The sequence below is a fragment of the Siphateles boraxobius genome, unplaced genomic scaffold (genome assembly GCF_051911475.1).
Source record: "Siphateles boraxobius isolate OS27281-9 unplaced genomic scaffold, OSU_SipBor_1 5, whole genome shotgun sequence".
Taxonomy (NCBI): domain Eukaryota; kingdom Metazoa; phylum Chordata; class Actinopteri; order Cypriniformes; family Leuciscidae; genus Siphateles; species Siphateles boraxobius.
The window spans coordinates 27,867,225-27,887,502 of NW_027509141.1; the positions used below are offsets into that span (position 1 = coordinate 27,867,225).

Here is a 20,278-nt window from a genome sequence, read left to right on the forward strand (position 1 = left end):
GCTGATTAATCAGTAAAACCAATATATTGTTCAACGTCTTTTTCACATGATATAACTGTAGAAGGCCTAGCATGCATTTTTTACAAGACTGATTTCACATTAAAGCTGTTGAGTGTATAACTTTGAGGTTGAACTTGATGTATGAATGCTTTGCATGTTGACAGAATCAACTCCCAGTGACAATTCATCCTCTCCTTCGACTGATGACTCTAAACCTGATGATGATAATGCTTTTCCATCCCCCAATAAACTACGCACAACTGAAGATCTGTTTGCTATGATTCACAGGTAAGCCTGATTGTTTTACCTACTGATGCAGGGTCTTGCGAATCATTCTGTATGTTCTCTCTGACTTTTGGTTTTGATGATGACATTGAATGACATTGCATGCAGACATGGAAAGTGATTATGGCATACAATGCACATGTATGTGAACTTAATACACCATCAACTAAATATTGCAGATCTAAAAGGAAAGTGCTGGGACGTAAAGACTCAGGGGAGATGAGTGGAAAAATTCGGCCTGGTGTAGCACCTGCAACCGCCCCTGTCAGCAATCCTACTGTATGCCCGGTTACCCATGCTGCCTCAGTCCCTTCAAACTGCTCCCAGCGAGCCTCAGGACCCATCTACAGGAGTGCCAAAAAGTCCACTACATCCAGCGAGGAGTTTAAACTCCTGCTGCTAAAGAAGGGTAGTCGCTCAGACTCGAGTTTCCGCATGTCTGCTACAGAGATCCTTAAGAGCCCCATCACACCCAAGACTCAAGCAGAGCTGCTATTAGAGGCTGCAAGGCAACCAGAGGAGCCCCCCTTACCCCTACAGGATTCCATTAGCAGTGGTGATCCACTTCCGAACTCATTCCCTAAGGCCAACAGTGAGGGATTCTCCCCAAAAACACTTACCATGTCAGCTGCCTCTAGACAAGGACGTTCCAGGATTCCACCTGCGGCAAACAGTAGTCGCTATAGCACGCGAAGTCGGCTGTACACTGCCCCAATGCAGGCCATATCAGAAGGAGAGACTGAGAACTCGGATGGAAGTCCACATGATGACCGCTCCTCTTAGTGGTATAATCATTTTTTTAGCCACTTAGCAAAATGATAAATCTTTTATAATATGAAAACATTATATTTGAACTGTGTGAGAGTGCTGTACACAATGATTTGCCTAGTGTTCTCCCCTGAGGTTTGTGGTTTGAAAAAAAACATTGATTTATTTAAGCTCCTTTTGTACACTATAAGTTAACTGAAAAAATGGAAGTACATTAATTTTTGCATTACCCAATACTGTATTGATAATTTTTAAGGAATGATTTCAATCATAATCTCACACTTTTATGCTCACAAAATGAGAAGGTGAAATCATTTGTCATTTTTAAACAAGATATTGAAAAGGTAACTTGTCTGTTTTTTAATATGATAGAAAAAAATCTATTTCCACCATCCATCACAAATTTACATGAATACGTGGATGTTAAACCTTTCTGAGGACAATTGCACCATGTCCTTTCTTAGCAGGGTGTCTAAGTGTGCAAGGGGAAAGACTTCTGAGACAAAAAGCAAGAAATGTCACGAAAATAATTCTAAAAGTGAACTGGTTTGCAAATCTATTCATTGTTTGCACTTAATTGGTTCATCATACCTTGACATATACAACCTGGATGCACTGTTAAAAAACAAGGCAAGCAGAAAGAAGTAATCCAATTTTAGAGTAATGGAATGTCTATGGTGTGTGTCTGTTTGAATCTCAATCTCTCAAACAGCATTCCAACAACTGTTACGAAAACAAATGTAACCCTTTTTACATGTTTAGTTTACCGTTTCTTCGAAGACCCAAATTGGGTTGTGTATTTTCGTCACATTTTTCAGGTGTCGTCATGTATAATTACTTAACCACGCAAAATAGAAATTTTTTGTGACTGCAGAAGAAACGAGGACTTCCCAGAGAAATTCACTTCAATCTCAATGTATTCTGTGAATACCCTTAAAATCAAGCATACTGTACATTTGAAGAAGAATGGATTCACTTTTAAAGTTAAACTCTTCAGAGTTTGAAGTCTTCTCGGAGATCAAAACTCATAGGACTTAGCTAATTTGTCAAGCCTACACTGTGCCACTGAAGGGAAGGTGACAAGCTGTGAAAAGATAGATTTTTAGTCATCCGTCTGATTAACGCTCTTTCACTGTGGTCGTAATTCAGTTTCTTCATCCTCTGTACAGCATGCAATAAAACACTAGAACATATCACATCTCCACTTAAAATGTATTTACACCTTCACTTGAATTTGTTGAGTATGTGCTATGTTCAGTAAATGTACAAAATGTATAGATTTGTTTAAAACTAGCAGTTTTACATCACTGTATACACAGTTTGAGCTTTTTCTCATTTAGTGGAGGAACTGGACAATCTAATCTAATGAAGCACTATTTGTGGAGCTGAGTTTTTGAAAAAAAAAAAACAGATTGAGGCATAAGGGGCCATTTGGTTTAAATGATGATAGAATTATATTTAGGGATAAGTGTAATGCGAGAACTGATTTATCTCAATCTCTGGGATATATACGTATATATATATGAAATGACTGCAAACAGGCAGCAGTTTAAAATCCATTGCTCATCTGTATATACATGGATGATTGACTTAAACATAATATTTCAGCCTTTTTTCTGAACTGTTGTTGGTTTGTCAAGTATTGTCATGTCCAAGAGGTTTGATAATTTAATTATTTTTATTGTTTTATACCGGTAGAGAAACGTTCCAGGATATTCTGAGACACTAACAGAACAGATATTTTCTCTGCAATGTGCCACGTCTTGTTTCTCCTTTATTACAACCCTGTCTGGTGGTTGTTGCAATTAGCATTGCTTTATAACTACAGACTTTTGGAAGTACAGACTACTTTTTTTCCCATGTGTCCATATACTAGAACTAAATCTATGAAATCTTCTTTTAGATTGCAACATTTAATAGAAAAAAAGTATTTTTAATTATGGGATATTTTATCCAGAGAATTATTTTATTAATGAATTTGGAAAAGATTAATGATAAAGCTTTATTTAAATAAAATAAGAAAAAAATGTTTCATATCAGGGGTGTATCAGCCAATGATGAAGATACCGAACTTGTAAACATTCTTCTAATTAGCTGTAAACTTGCATTCTGAACAAATAAGCTATTCTAAATGTTATATAACTGTAGTTAAATGTTTTGGTGCTTTGAATTCTATTACCCAGGCCATATTCTGTCATTGTTGCAATTGACATCATCAGTTTCCTTTTCATATTTATCTCTCTGTACTTGTGATGCAAAAGCAGTCATGAAAACAACACTCGTGACAACTCAAACATTTATATGTAGCAATGAATATGTCTTTTGTTTTTATTTTATTTTTCATTACACAACAGTAGCCACATTTGAGGTATCAACCTTACCTGTAGTGAAGCTAGCCAGGGCCTTATTTGCAAAATATTAAAGAAAAAAAAATGAAGGGAAATCACAAAGTGTGTTATCTGTATCGTTGTTTTACCTCAACACAGTTTTGGACTGTTTTAAACAGGTACAAGGTACTACACAAAATGATCATATCAATAAAGAAATGAATGAAAGAAAACAAAAGACACTACAAAGAAAAGTTATTTTATTGTTTTCTTTGTTGTAACTGAAATATACATCTTGGACTATTTCTTTGTTTTAAATTTCATTTTTTTAGACACATTTTTGCTGAATTACTGCATTAATGGAGAAGCACAGTCTGTTTTGCCAAATTGTTTTAAATGTGTTTTGTTGTGAAATAATTGCAAATTATAATAAATTAATTGATGAATATATATAATAAAAAATTAGGGTTAAAATGGTAATGTCTAAGGCCAAGATGCATCTTATTCAGTTACAATAATCAGAAAACAAATCTCACTCTATATTCAAGCTCCGCTTCAAGAGATTTTAATCCATTTTGTATTTTTGTATAAACATGTAAATATGATCTTTTTAAAGTAAAAAAAAATAGAAGACACAAATGTTTCATTTTTTAACATGTTTTAACGGTTTACATTAATTCCAAGCCTTTGTATATTTTTGAGCTGTGTGACTCTCTCAGTCCTGTATTTATTTTTTAGTAAACATTGTGAAAATTCCATTGTAAATTTGAACCATTTCTTGCCAGCTCAAGTGACTGCTTAGTAACTGTGCATAGAGAAAGCCAATAAATGTGACTGCATTGAAGAATGACTGGATGTCTGAAGTATGATTTACATAGTAAGCCTACATGCACTCAATGATGCAATACTGATTCAGTAAGAACAAATTAAAAGTCTTACAATTAGGTAAGTGTTTTAAGGCCAATTATGTGAATGTATAGTGACGGGTGAAGATTTACAAATAGGATGCATATCACAACATTTATTTTCACAATCAAATGATCTGCTTGATGTACGCCTACCACTACTTGGGAATGATCAATATGACATTTTAGATTTGAACACTGACACCCTTATTTGACCCTGACAATGTAGGCTATTTGTCGTGTAAAGTATTCCGTCGTGAGTTTTTTTGTAATGCGACTGTTGTTTTAGAAAAGTGTCACAGTCCTATTTCCAAATGGCGACACATCAAGCTTCCGATGTGACAGTCCACACAGTCACAGTGAGTAAAAAGCATTATTTAAAACAAAGCTAACGTAGTAGCCTACATAACCATAAATAACCAAACTTATTTTATTTTTGCCTTATTGTCCAAAAAATAAAATAAGACTGCTTATTCTGGACTATATAGGAAAACAAAAGAAGGTGTTGAAACTTTATTTTGAACTTTGTTTTGTAGACTGAGATAAGGCCTTTTTTAAAATTCCGAAAAACGCCACAAGAGGAAGCCATTTCTCCAGGAATTGGGAAAATCGCTTAAAGGGTAACTAAACACTACCTCAACGTTTTTTAGTTAATGATCTGTAAGAACGGAGCTTCATAAATGCTGTTCATTGATTCCAGTAAATTTTTTGACATTTGGGTTTAAAGTGTTTTAATTCTACAATATATGGTGTAAAAACGTCTGAGTGCTGCCCTCTTCAGGTTGAACGGTGGCTACTGCAGTTGAATATTCCTATTGGATGTTTGCGGTGGTTCGTGACACAGCGGTTGTTGGTGACGTAGGCAGGTTCCATACAAAGAGATGCATCTCAGGTGCACGCCCCCCTCCGCTGGGCTCTGCCCACTTTTCCAGCATTTTTCAAATATTGCCAGTGGGTGGAGTCAGACTCTGACCAGGGGTTTAGTTACCCTTTAACTCGGCTCATACAAGAAAGGGAGAGCAAAACAACTCATACTGGTCCCTCTCAACCTTTAAGATCAAGCCTCCTTTCTTTCTTTCTTTTTTTGACGATCAAGCATCATATAGGGGTCATTCCTACTATTCGGTGCCACTGCACCTTGGTAAATTTATATAAAAGAAAGTAAAAATTTCCATGATTTAATAATTTTATCTGAAGAATGGCTTGTTACACTACAAGAAAAATATATTGGTCCAGCTCAGGATATCACTCTTTAATAATTTTGACCAAATTCTTCACACACGCAAAGGCCAAATGTCCACCCTGTTACAGGACATTCTCATCTAAATTAATAAATGTTTTGAATTCACCATTATTGTAATATTTACATTTTCTAAGAGCTCAAATGTCCCTCACTTTACCCCACAAATTTATTTTAACAAAGTGTTCATTAACGAGCATTATCTTGAAAAAATTTGTTGTATTTTAAGCCACAGTGGTAATTTCAACACATTTCTTTTAGAATAAAAAGACATTTCAATGGAATTTTGCCCTATTTTTTAATCATTTCATTTTGCCTTTTCATTCCCTAAAATTAAAAGACATTCCCCAAAGATATGCATAACATTTGTTGAACTTATTTTATTAACTTGAAAAAAAAACACAGAGGTAACAGGGTGGACATCAAAAAATGTACATGCATACCATTTAAGCTACTCTTTCAGGTATATAACAAATACATGTATAATAAATTAATTATAAGTACCAATTCAAGCTGTAAACACTCATTTATTTAGCATTTACACCCACTCTGTTACAATATGTCCACCCTGTTAGTGTGCAGGACAGTAACAGGAGGGACATTTTATGCTAAAGTTAGCCATTGCTACAAATGTGATGAAAAACAAGCTAGTGCGCAGTGATTACTGAGGAAGATTTTTAACCTGTTTATTAACCATATTTTCAAAATTACAAACAATTATCAGTTAACTTTCCACTATAAATAGGCATAACAGGGTGGACATGTTATGCTTTACCACTTCAGTGAATCATTCTAAAACATTTAAAAAAGAGTGAATTAAGGAGTGATACTTACTCTGCTTCTTGAAGATAATTTGCCACCAAAAAGTATTCAAATTCTTGAGAGACATGTGATTAGAGGAACAGTCAATGGGTGTGTTCAGAGGGATTTTCCATCAGAGTAACAGGAGGGACATTCAATTCAGGGACACAACATATTTTAAGGACTTTAACCATTAAACATGTATAACTAACAAAAAATATATTTTGGTGAGGAATATTATAAATAAGAATACACAACAATATTGAAACATTTGGAATTTATTTGATTTTTATTACTTATATTTGTGGCTGAAGTTGTGCAAGCTTACTTGGGGACATGGCAGTTTAGCCTACTTGCACTAAAATCAGAGTAATTTTTATTATTATTAATTAATCCTGTGTACATTTATGCTGTTCTATGGTAAAGGAGGATTAACTATTTAATATGATCATTTAGAAACAAGTATTAGCCCATTTTTACTCAAAATATCCCACATTGTGTCATGAGGACTCAAATGGCACCGAATGCTAAGAATGACCCATAGGCTAACATATCGTCATTGGAAAGTGTGTGGTCTCCTCCTCTCTCTGCTGCCATATTGTTACTCCTGACTAGATTAGGATTACTCTCCAGCACTCTTAAATAATTTTGGAGCTGAGAACTAGTCTTAACACACAGGAACCTGTATGAATCACACTTATTCTGGGAATGGCCAACATTTGTCCAAAACAGCTGCGATGGATGGCGATATGCAACACTTTCTATTTCTGCGACGTTGTGGCTGGAACAACAACATACATAGCCAGGCCTATAGGCTAATGGTAATCTCAGGTAGGCTATTAATTATTATGTGCTTTATTTAAAGTTAAAATAATTTAATGTGAGTTTGAATATCAGTTTGTGTGACATAGGCCTACTGCAAGTGACAATGTAGGCTATTCACCTCTTGTAGCCTAAATAAATTAAAGCAAAAACTCCATAGGCTACTCAATGTGAACAAAGTGTATTAAATTACAAAGATATTGATATAGTTTCAATCTCTCAGTAGGCTACTTTAAATAAAGTTAAAATTGCTTGCTTTTTAATGAAAACCAGACGTTTGCTAACTAGTGCAGAGCGAGCTGGCCGCACTTTTGATTGGCTTGATGATTTTTGATTGATTTTGTTCACTAGACCTACCAATCTCTGTGTAAAAATAAAATAATGATGATGTTCTAAAGTAATTTTAGACCCAATGTGTATTATGTCTGAGAAACTTTAAATACACATTTTATGTACCCTGATTCAATTTTCATCTTCGGAAACGTCCGTTTTCATTTTTTTTGCTGGACTTGCCATGATGTACCTTCTTGCTTCGACGTCTCTTGCTGATTACGCTACAAAATAAAATACAATAAAATCAAATCTCTGGTCTTGGAGCTGTTTTACCACTTCTAACATGTTTACACTTGCACAAAAAATACAATAAAATAACTAGTGTCATTTGAATAAACATTAAATAATCTAAGACAACCATCTGTGCATTTGTTGCGCTGCATAAATGAAAACTAAATTCTTCTACTCCGTGTATATTAACATGGGCATAACCTCACATTCCGGTTTCCTTATGGTAGAACTACTTTGTTACCACAACTACATCTGTTCACCTTCCAAAGCGGCCATTGCTCCTGCAAGCTCTTGCTCTTCTGACTTCTCACTTTCAGCTGTTTCCACCACTTTTTCAATTCCAACAACATCACGTGGATTTGTACTTTCCATACATCACCACTCAACAGATGCTCTTCCACAATTTTCCCTTCAATAAGCAGATGTGTGATGCCTTATTTCTCCAGGTAACCCCTAATGACTGAATTTGTCACATTCCGGTCCATTTTGTTACCATCTTGTAAGAGCGCAACTTGTCCACTGGCTGTATACTGATAATATTCTGCTTTCTGAAGAAATTTGCATCGATGGAACTCTGAAGTCAGATTGAAACCAAGCTGCCTGCCACGCCTGGCATTTTGTGCACTTTTTCGATACGGCAATTTCAGCACGAATGATGCTTCCAATGTAAGTGGTCACCTGCTCTTCCTCGGCTTCAAACTGTACAAAGGAACTTGCTCCAGCAACTTCTTTGATTTCCACAATTTCAATATTGCGAGTTGTGGTCAGGAACACAGATCCCAGATCTTCTCGTGGGCTCAGATTGCGCATCTTAATATGAATGACCACACAGCACCAGGCCTATCTGTCCCTCCCACAACTGCAGTTTGATATGTCCACATCAGTCTTGAACGTAGCATGTCTGAGTCTCCACATTTGCACCCATCATCTCCACCATCTCCATAGCTACTTCAACATGGCATACTTTAACCTCTATTGTGCCAACCTAACAGAAAAACACATACACAGTTATATAGCAAAACATCATATCACATTAAAAACAACACAACATTAAAAACAAACATTATTTCTAAGCATATATCTAGGCTCCACAACATCAATACCCTTGAACTGGGATCTATATTTTTTACATTTGCATACACATGATACTATAATATCGCAGCTACATAAAACAGCCTTTATTGTTATAAAAATTCAGACTTATGTTTATTACTGAACCTGAAGCTTTTAAATAAACCAGTCCTGTATCTGGAATAAAAACCAAACATGTGTGATCGTTGTCATGCGGTCAACCTAACCAATCATGGAACAACTGTGTCTTCATCAAAACTCATGCAACCGCTCTGGAGAATCTGCACAAAATGACCCAGCCAACTGTTCTCTAATTGCTGTCACAGTACTTTGAAAGCATACGTCTCAAGCATGTAATGTGAGCACTGTCTTAAGACAGACAATATTCATAAGTGCCATGCATTGCTTGAAGTCAGCCGCCACTCAAACTGTGCAACACTGTATAAACTCACACAAGCCTAGTGTGTGCACCTGTAAGGCGGGTGCCAGAAGTCTGGGCTACCACTCGAGGAAGCAAAAGGCTCTCCTGAGAATTAATATTTGAACCCTCCCTTCCATAATTATGTAACAGCAACATCCGAGACGCAGCACAGTGCAACTCACACCTCACTTTAGCAATCTCCCCCTTCTCCTCCTCACCTGAAACTCACTGAAAAAACCCATGAAATGTTAAGTGTGTACAAAAAAGTAACTATACATGTTTGATATCATTTTAAGTCTCTCAGTGCGCCTGGTCAAATTGTCTCATTCTCCCCACCATAATGAAAAGCTAAAAGAAGTTATAAAATATGAGAAAAGTGATGTTCCCTCCCTCAGATCCTCCATTCTGAACTCACAGTTGTGAGCCCCTCACTAGGGGAGCAAAATCTATTTATGATGACAGACACCACCATTTGGTAAGAAAATTTAATTATCTGGGTTTATAAGGAAAATGGCAAAAAGGTTCGGGGAGTCAGTAGGTAGACTTCCCACACGATCGCTGTGTGATTTTTCGTTGCCAGCTAAACATTTCTTGAATTACTCGATTTCCGAATTGTCGTTATATTTGATTGATGAATTGGATTTTGAATTATTGTTCTATTACCTGGTCAATAAATTGTAAACATTTGATTTTATTCTGACTGACTCTAAAATTGTTCTCCCAAGTAGATTAACTGGATTCGTATGTTCCCACAAGTTTGCGTCAGATTAGTGACGACTAGCCTAATATTTGGCACAAATTCAAGTGTACTTGTTTTGCAGATACAAGTTATTTCTGTTTAGGGCAGCAAACGCGCTGCTTGACCAACCTAAATCTAATTACTTTAGATAAGTGTACGTGACAAATCACGGGATGGCCAATCCAAAGCTATTATAAGATAAGTAAAGATAGTTAACGTATATTTAGTAGTGGCCATACCTATGCCTGAAGCAAATGTTACTTAAAGGGGAAATGAAGCAGTCAGTCAAGTTTACATGATTTACAAGATGGATTTCCACTATAATCAAAAATTATATAAGAAACATGACAAATGTTAACATATAAAAGAAACACCGTTATATCTTTCGAAGCAAGGGCGCCGCCATTGTGCAGTATTATAACCGGTGACGTCACTGGGTAGGTTTGCTCTGTGCTGAGTTCAATAAAATGTGTTTTTTTTTTTTTGGTGGGAACTGTGTTTTTTGGGTGGGTGGGACTTGTGTTTTTTTGGGGTCGGACTTGTTTTTTTTTTGTGTGGGACTTTTGTTTTTTCGGTAGGACTTGTGTTTTTTGGGTGGGTAGGATTTGTTTTATTTGGGTGGGCGGGACTTTTATTTTTTTGGGTGGGATTTGTGTCTTTTGTTTAGGGTGGGACTTGTATTTTTTTGGGTGGGACTCTTTTTTTGGTTTGGTAGGATTTGTGTTGTTGTGGGTGGGACTTGTGTTTTATTTGGGTGGGACTTGTGTTTTTTGTGGGTGTATTGAAAATAATTTGACATCACACAAGAGTTACGATCAAGTAACATTATTTATTGAACAAAATTAAAATTGTAAAAAAATAAATAGTAATAAAATAAAAGTAATCTTAAGTGCTGGTGCTTGATTAGATAAATGTTGAGTAACTTTATTTAACAAAATAAAATTGTAAAACAAATAAAATTATCTAAAGTGCTGGTGCTTGATTAAATAAATGTTAAACCAAAAAATCGTTGAACGTCGAACAGGAACAAAAAAAATTACTTTTCGACTTCTTCTGGAGATGTGGTCATCCAGTTACCAGGTGGTCCATGATTCTTAATAACAAGGGAAGTTGTGGATAAGTAAAAAAAATATAGTGTTTTTTGCTTGAATTAAATTATATGAAATAAGTGGAATAACATTTTTTTACTTATCTTTGTCTTTGTCTCTTCTTTTCGAATGCCTGAAAGGTTCTCACTGGGCGGGCCATTTCTTTACATGTGTTGAGGTATGTTCTGTAAGCCTAAACATGTGTCAATTCGGGGTGAGCCATCACTAGTTCCACCTCTTCAGCCGTCCACCTCGCAAGGATGTTTGCAGGAATAGTTGTGGTTTCCACCCTTTCAACCAGTTGCTCTTCCTCTTCTTCTGCTTGACATTCTTTTTCTTCTGGTTCTTCTTGTGTTTTGGGGGGGGGTTTTGAACCGTTGGGGGACGCTTATTTGTATTGGCTTGAATTTTGGGGACCTTGTATGGGACCGATTCATGGAGCCGGTTCATACGTGGAGAGTGTAGGAGAATTAGTGTAGATAGCAGGTGTGCCTGCTGCAGCTGCCGCTGGCTCATTGGAAGCTGGCTCATGAGGGACCCAATTGATGAAAATAAAACAAAATCCCCATCCTGAATGAGTGCGATTGAACTTAAAAAAGTTAGGATTGAGATTTTTTGATCCTTTGTCAGTTTTTTTTGGAAGTCTTTGCAGGCATGGATGTAGCCATGGCATGCCCCTCTCCTTGGTCGTTTGCAGGTTTTTGCCATAGGTGAGACTACCTCTTTCCATACCTGCACAGATGTCACCCATTAGGGCAGCTGCCTGAGCTTCTGACGATGGCATCTCAGTTTCAACATACAGCTCAACGTTATCCTTTTTGTTCCATTTGGCCTTTGGGTGTCGGTTCTCATCCCAGAACACAATTGCCGGAAAGAACTTAAATTTTGAAAGGGCCAGCTGCAGGCACATCTTGACGTCCTGACCCGCCGCCTCAAGTTGGAGAGCCCTTTTAAAGGTGTGCGGGTACTTAAAACCATCCAGCTCCACCAGGTCTTTGCTGAAGTCGGTTACTGTCCTGCACCCGATCAAATTCCCAAACAAAGGGGGGGTCTTGTCTTTAAGCGAATTTGTTGGTATTTGATCATTTCATTCGTGCAAGTCACTCAGAAGGACTTGCACGAGCGATTCTCCAACGATGAGTGGCGGGGCCTTCAGGGAATCTGTAAGTGGGAATATCCTCATCACTCTCATTTGTTTTAGTTGGTCATTGAACCATGTGCTGAGTGGTGGTGGATATTCTCCCACGCTCGCACTCCCCGCTGGAGACAATCCCCTCTTCTTTTGGTGAGGCTGTTAGGGTTAGTTTGTTCCCAAACTAACAGAGAACTGCACTGAAGTTCTGCTGTTAGGTTTCCCAAAGAAAAGCTGTTCTAGAGCTAACTCGAGCTGGAAGGCAGTCCAACTGTTGGTGTAACCTCCCTATCCTTTGCATTCTGTCGAGAGATTGTACAGGCTTTGAGTGAGGCATTCCGTGACAGGGTTGATGACATGCCGCAGTCCCAATTTTTTGGATTGTCTTTGAAGACAAGGACCATAGGATAGTCTTTGAGAAGGTTGTAGATGTCCGCTTCGTCATAGAAATGACGTGCTTCCAAAATTTCAGGAAGGTTCTCCTTTAGCAGAAAGACTGCCTCCATTCTTGCGTATACACGGCAATTTGTTTTGCCAGCAAGGTCCCGCATGCAGTCAACGTAATCCTTAGCCTGCTTCAGCAGGGATTGGCTGTGTTGCGGATTATGAAGTCCGCAAGTAGTGATTACCCTACTGACAGGATGTTTTGCTACTTTTCCAACATGACAGTGAGGTGTTCTTGAGTATAGTTGGACAAAGTTCAATTCTGTGTAAGGTTCCATGCCACTGAACACCATATTCAGACTGTTGTCAAGGGTTAGGGGATGTCAAACTGACGGATGTATGAACATCAAGCTTCTACCAGCTCTTCTCCCTAAGAATAAATGCAACCAAACATACTTTGTCCTTACCAAAGACAAAAGTTGGTAACAAGAACTCCCGAGGAGTTTGTGGCATTGCCAATGTTTCAAGTATATAAATTAGCATTTATCAACGTACAAGGTCATTGATAATCATGTGCTTGGGCGAGCAACAAAAGGCAGTTGGTAGTAACCAGTGCTGCCAGTAGAGAAGTTAGTCTAGAGCCCAGAAGGGAGTATTATATATAATATTAGAGCATGCTCTGTATAGTCCTCCAACCAAATTATTTTTCTAATGAATTATTATTCTGCTTACTATATTCAATTATTTAAAACATTGTTGAATATTATCTTGCAATCAAGTTCATTATGAAAATGTAGCAGAGAGCGAGTAAGTGGGTGTGTGGTGGGAGTGCATGACAGTATATGAATCCAGTTCTAGTCACCGCCTTTGTGTGATGGACAACCGCCGTCCTCCAATCAAGCCCTTGTATTGAACGATGTTCCAAAATTATCTCTCAAGTGTCACGCATTGAGCGTGAGTGTCATTCGGTCTTTTGTCATGCACTCCCACCACACATTGTATTTCTCACGCTGAAAAACTATTTATAATATATTTAATATGCCGCAGCACCCAAAATTTCTCTGGCCGCGCCGCTCTCGCTATAGAACCGGCAGGAATCAAGCGTGTCTCCCGTAGAGTTCTTAGTCGAGCCTGACACTTATCAGCCAATCAAAAAAAAGAAAGGGGTTACAAAATAGCCAATCCGAAAATAGCACTATTGTATCTGGGTAAGATTCAAGAAAAGTTATGATCTTGATCTCCTGCTTTAAAGGTATTGTAGGTAGAAATCCACAAAAATACTTTTTGTCAAAATTTGTTTAAACTGTCTTTATATATCAATGCATAATTAAAATGTAAGTACTCTGGAAAAGAAATTATAAAAATCGAGTGTCTGTAGTCCTCTTAGGACTACAATAAACACAGCTCATTATTCCATTAACTCCCACTCCCTCCCTACTCGGCTCCTTCCAAAGCCACGCCCCCAAAACAAATGAACGCGCGATCCCGGCCATTCGCTCAGCTGGAAGAGTCGGACGTGTTTACCAGCTTTACCAGATGTAGTGACATCATGTCAGAATCACAAGTAATAAAATAACTAACTTTATCAGTATGAATATAAACAATTAACATGGCTGTTAGTACTCACTATCCAGCTCGCATAACGATACTTGTAAAGTTTAAAATATTTTACTAGCTCGTAACGGAATCAAACTCAATATAAGGCAAAGCTATAAATAGCTTCATTGATACACGTTTGCCGTTACTATCAGTTACACTGTGATGAAGGTGAATTTGTAAGATTCATAACATAAGATTGTTTACAGATAAACTGAATTACATACACTCAAACACCTTCTCACAACTGCATTGCAGACCCAAGATAATATAACACACACACACACAACATATATTGTATAGCACATACAGATACAACATAAAGACATATGTAAACATATGTAGAGCATATAACAACAAACCAAACGTGAAAAAACGGAGTAGGTAGAGTTCACGGTGAAAATAGGAACACAGTTTAGGCAGAGGGTAAAGCTAGGTATAAAAATAGATCCCCTAAACTTTTTAACCTAAAGTTAGATTCGGCGAAATTAAATAAAACAGCTTTCGACTGCAGATAGGCCTATTGCTTATTTATCGTCTCAACCCTGGCTCACTAACAGTAACGTTATACTAGTCGACACCAAAGTTACACTGTCATAGCTAAGCCAGTACCGTTAGTTATGCTACGTAACGTTAGGTAGCTAATATTAGGTAGTTAGGTGTGCTAGTGATACATGCTTCATGAAAAAATAAATGCCATCAAAATGAAAACAGCAAGATTACCTGTCCAGCAGAAATAAAGCCATCATGGAGTCACTTTTCAGCCCCTTGAGATCACTCAGTAGTAGCCGACGCTGGAAAGCCACGCCGACTCTCTTATGATTTCTTTATTTATCCAAAGACTTTTTGTTCATAGCCTTTTCAAATACTGTCTTCCTTTTTTTAACTCGTTTGACTTCGCTGCCTCTATATGCAGGTAACGTTACTGAGAATTGTGACTGTTCTTTCTCTGCCATAATTGTTTGTCATTACTAGCTTCCGTTCCTTTTCAAACGGGTGCGCGCATTTGGGCTCCTCCTGTATCAGCAGAGGTGGTATCCATGGTAGCGAGGGAGAGTGACAGTCGCCCCAGCCAATCATTTCTTTCGTCCCGAATGGAATAATGAGCTGTGTTTATTACAGTCCTGAGAGAACTACAGACACTCGATTTTTATAATTTATTTTCCAGAGTACTTACATTTTAATTATGCATTGATATATAAAGACAGTTTGAAAAAAATTGGAAAAAAGTATTTTTGGGGATTTCTACCTACAATACCTTTAATGTTATAAAAAATTCACAAATTGTTTGACACAAACAATGACAACTTGACTGCTGTTAGAGAATGTTTCCCATGTAATTGGCATCAGTTTTTCATGAGTGTCTGTAACTTAGCCAACAGTCTTGCCTGTCTTTAAAACTTGAGAGCCCTATCAATCAGACTGGAGCTCTCAAAGTACGCCGGGAGATGTAGAAAGCGCTTTTATCACGACTCAACAAACGTTTAATTCAGAGTTGATCTTTCAACGTTGTATCATTATTCAAGGATCAACACTTTTTCAACAGTTAATTGATCAGCATTGTTTCGATGTTGGAAACAACATTATTTTTCTACTGATATATTTCAACAAAATGTTTAAAAGTCATGGTTGTAAAAATAATGTTGATTTGACGTACAACTCAAATTTTTTAAATATTTTATGTTGAATCCGTAGTGAGTTAACAACAACACTTCAACTATTTGGTCTTCAACGTTGTTTTGACGTTGAATTAATGTTTTTTCATAAACTGACATTAATTCAACAACGTTTAACGTCAGTCGAATTCCAGCTGGGACTTCAACACTTTAAAAGCATTTACACGAATAAGAGCGTGCAGATAGGATGACAGAAAAAAATTATTATACATTAATTGCACCATATTTTAATGCGTTAAACTGGACAAAAATGAATCGCATGGGTTAACGTTGACACAGCACTGATAAAGTAGCTACTGGTACAGTAGGTAGCCTAACGTTACATCATGGCTAAGTTAACAACACGCGTTTATTCGTGCAAACACTTTTAAACCATTAAAGCGCGACATAACGGAAACGCGATATGACGGTCCTGCAGACACACACAATTTACAAAACTTTTCTTTCCTATGCATGTCAAACACAGCTAACCAATGCTACTTTTGCCCAATGCCCAATCCCCAGCTCCAACTCCAACAGTTATTCGTCAATTTTATGAAGCTTCACATTTTGCCTTTACATTGACAATATTCAATGTCCCTTTTAAAGTTACCTGCTGTCGTGCTGCCACGGCTGCCTCAGACACTGTTATTTGGCACCACGGAGACTCGAAAGGTGAAACCAACGTCGTCGGTCACCACAACCAATTGACTTGCCGCTTTGAATGTAAAATTTACCCTCATTACCTTAACAACATACACTTAGTTAAAATTTATAAAATCTCAACAACTATTTACTTATTTACGTAAACATCAACGGATAGCCTTATTAGCCTATGTACTTACTAACGCGTCTCTTGATTCTCATGCTTCACTGGGCTCTTATTTTTTTCGCCCTGGGTGAAAGTTGTCCGCTTCTCGACAGCGAAAACGACATGTCTGAAATGAAAAAAGTTTTTTCCGCCATTACGAAACCTTTCCGCACTCACATTACTAGGGCTGGGTAAAAAATATCGATTTCTCGATTTTAATCGATTCTCATTTTTACGAACCGATATCGATTCTTAAATCCCAAGAATCGATTAGTCATCCTGTTTTCAGTTGATGAATGAATGGAACATTGTAGCGCGCATCCCATCCAATAAACGTAATGATCTTTGTGCTTTGTTACTATTGATATGGAACAAAGTCTCAGATTTCAAATTACGTCCATTTTCTTACGAAATTCAAAAACATAAATACCGTTTTGGCGCTGTGGCGTGAGATCGCTCTGGCGCAGCTCAAGAGAAGCAGCAGCGCCGAGCACACATAATCTTCTCTTCCGCCTTAATATTACCAGTTACAGCGTGAAATAAACATGAATGAGCATCTGAAAGTGTGTTAAAAGATAAGAGTATTACTTATCGAAATCCTTGTTGTCACATGGAATTGCTCAATCATTGTTTCAACCGAGGAAAGGCGTCAGTGAAACAGCTTGTAAACAATGTCATGTAACGTCACATTTACCTCAGAAAAACCAGTGACCATGAACTCGTTAGGCAGCTAGAAAAATTAACTCTAGAGAGGAGCATTTTGCTAAATATATGCACCATATTACATATGCATTTTATGTTATTTTATAATTATTTTATGTTTTTCAATATTTAATGCATGTTTGAATAAATCTGGCAAGTTTTTATGACAGCCACCATTTAAATATTTATATTTCATATAACTTTATTATTAGAAAAATAAATAAAAGTGTAATTGTTTGTATACAAATCAGTAAATCTTTATCTTTAATATTAGGCTATAGTAGGCTAATGAAACAATTTTAATGATACAACTGACTCCCATAGTTTACAGCATTGGTTAAGAGATTTGTTTTCCTTGAGAAAATTTGCCATGTATTGTACCTGATATCCAAAATAATCAATATTGAATCGAATCGAATCATAATCGAAATCGAATCGAATTGCAAGTTTGTGAATAGAAATCGAATCGAATTGTGAAATTTGTGTCAATACCCAGGCCTACACATTACACATATGCAAATACTGAAATGACATGCGCTGTGTAAAATATTTTGAGTGTCAATTATTTTCTTATATAAAAAAAACATGATTGTCCCTTATATTCTTTTCCAGAAGCTGGCAACCACTTGGCGGGCCTACATATAAAAAAATTGTGTGGCTAGTCCTTCACGCAAATTATAACTCGCTCTGTCATGCAATGAGCATAACAAATTGCACCAGCCGTCACTGATAATAATCTTTTCAATTGTAGGCCTATTATTATTTTTCAATAACCAAGCATGATCAATTTCAGTCATAACGTTATTAGCCTATTTTTTTTTTTAAACTTAACTAAACTGTATTTTTATTTGAGTGAGATGTCACTGAAACAAGTGAACAAAGCTCTCATGATCCATGAGGCGTTTTCAACTGTCCATAAGAGATTATGGACAGAGACCCTCTGGCCCCTGAGGTTAGTGCACAGCATTGTTGAAGGTCAAGGCAGTCTTTGAGGCTGAATGGGGGACAATGGGTCTTTCAGAGTCAGGAGACCAGAGACGACATGAAGCAACAGACCACCATCACTTCTGACAAACTCTTTGTTCCAATGACACTCTGTAAAATAAAAAGTCAGGTTTAAAACTGCACTGCACTCATTAAAATGGTACATGTTCAATTTGTATATTCAATTTGTCACCTGAAATGGTTATCAAGTCAATAATGTTGAACTGGACGACCTTATTTCAGCCAATAGAGCAGCACAGAAGGGGCCGTCCGAAAGATAATTCTCATACTTTCTCACAGATCTGCAGCTATCAGACTGAGCTGACTTTTCTGCAAGACTGCTGTATCCAGTGATACAATTTTAAAAAGGAATTGAGCCTTGCTATGTTAAATTAATTTGACAACATGTAATTGGTTAAAACATCACTTGAACTGCCAACTTCAGAAAAAGGTAATATTGTTTTTGTTCTCAAATGTAAATTAGATTTCAAGAGCATTTTAAAGGGATAGTTCACCCAAAAATAACCATTTTGAAGAATGCCAGTAAACCATACAGTTTACAGCACCCATTGACTTCCATAGTATTTATTCCCCCCCCCCCCCCCCCCCCCCCCCAAATAATAGGCAAATAATAGGTGAATAACACTGATGTAGAAGCACCTGCCTGCAAGCCTAAACTTGACATAAACTGTAAACTTGTCTCTTATATCTTATTGGTTGTTTGGAATGTTGTCCCAGGGTCAACAAAGGTAAAATCACTTTCACCTATTCCCATTTGTGAAAATAATAATTATTTAAAAAATAAACCTTTGTAGAATATTTTTTCCCTAAATACTTGTGAGGTTACAATGGATCAGTAAATTCCAAAAGTTGAATCCACTCTGCTTCAGCAACAGGAACACTGTGCACATGATCTGATCTTTCCCATCATGTGCACCATTCTCCTTTGGTACACAGTGTTTATTCCTTTGTTATCCATGTATTTTATCCATGTATTTGGATATGAAGTAAACATTTAGTTGCACAACAGTTAACTTGTGGAGGGCAGATTAAAAGCCACCCATTTCAATGCAAGAAATAAAAGAGAAAAATGAATGGATAAATATAGAAATATTTATTTAACCTGAAAGTAAACCAAATACTAAGACATTCGGAAATGCATGTATTTCTCTCCTTTGACTATATGTGATTCCATATTAGCATTAAATCCCACTGCTGATCTTTACAGAATTGTCAAAGCACAAACCTTTCATGATAGTTTTAAAAGCCTGTCTTCTCTCATCAGATGTGTTCTATACAATTTAACCCAAAGCAGTTCTTACATCTGCTCAATATTATTCATTTTTTATGATTACTAACCAAGATCTTAAGTTGATTACATTTCCCAAAACATATTGACTGCCCAGGACAGGGCCATCCTAAATGTATACCATCAAAACAAAGTGAAACCAAAATTATAAAATATTTTTTTAAATGATTATAAAAGAATATTCTGTTTAGTATAATTTTTGGGTTGAATGTTGAATCTCATTCTCATTGTATTTCATGTTAACTTACCATATAGACTATAGATGGACTAGAATACAAATATCCCATACAGCAGCAAGACCAAACATATTTATTTATCAGGAAATTCAAATTCAATCTGAGCCATCATCAGCTTGATTTAAGCATTACATTTATGCTGCAGTGGAAAGTGGCCAAATGTTTTGGGGATGTTGCCTATTTAATATGTGTGAATATTTGTGTTCTCCAGAGACAAATGCACTGGAGGCTACTTAGCCACTAAAAAAAAAATGTTTCTCCTAAATAGTTACATATGGGCCTATTACCCTGGGTTTAACCTCTTCTGCTGGAGACACACCATTCAAGGAGAGGGAATGATCGCATGGAAACTGTCTAGTTCACAAAATGGAAAATTGAAGCAAAGTAACATGTATCAGAGTTGCAGTTGCACAGAATTTGTTGCACACTTCACTTGTT

The 20,278-nt window shown here is 36.9% G+C and overlaps 1 protein-coding gene across 7 annotated transcripts in view; it reads left to right on the top strand.

The window, feature by feature from the left end:
- The window catches only part of nhsb (Nance-Horan syndrome b (congenital cataracts and dental anomalies)), a 65,011-nt gene extending 60,787 nt beyond the window's left edge, over positions 1–4,224 (top strand). For all 7 annotated transcript variants that reach the window (XM_077203694.1, XM_077203692.1, XM_077203693.1 and 4 more), the window contains 2 exons: positions 165–288; positions 465–4,224. In XM_077203694.1, the coding sequence (XP_077059809.1) occupies positions 165–288; positions 465–1,068 (728 nt within the window). In that variant the 3' untranslated portion in view covers positions 1,069–4,224. The remainder of the gene's footprint in view (positions 1–164; positions 289–464) is intronic.
- Positions 4,225–20,278: the final 16,054 nt, after the last annotated feature.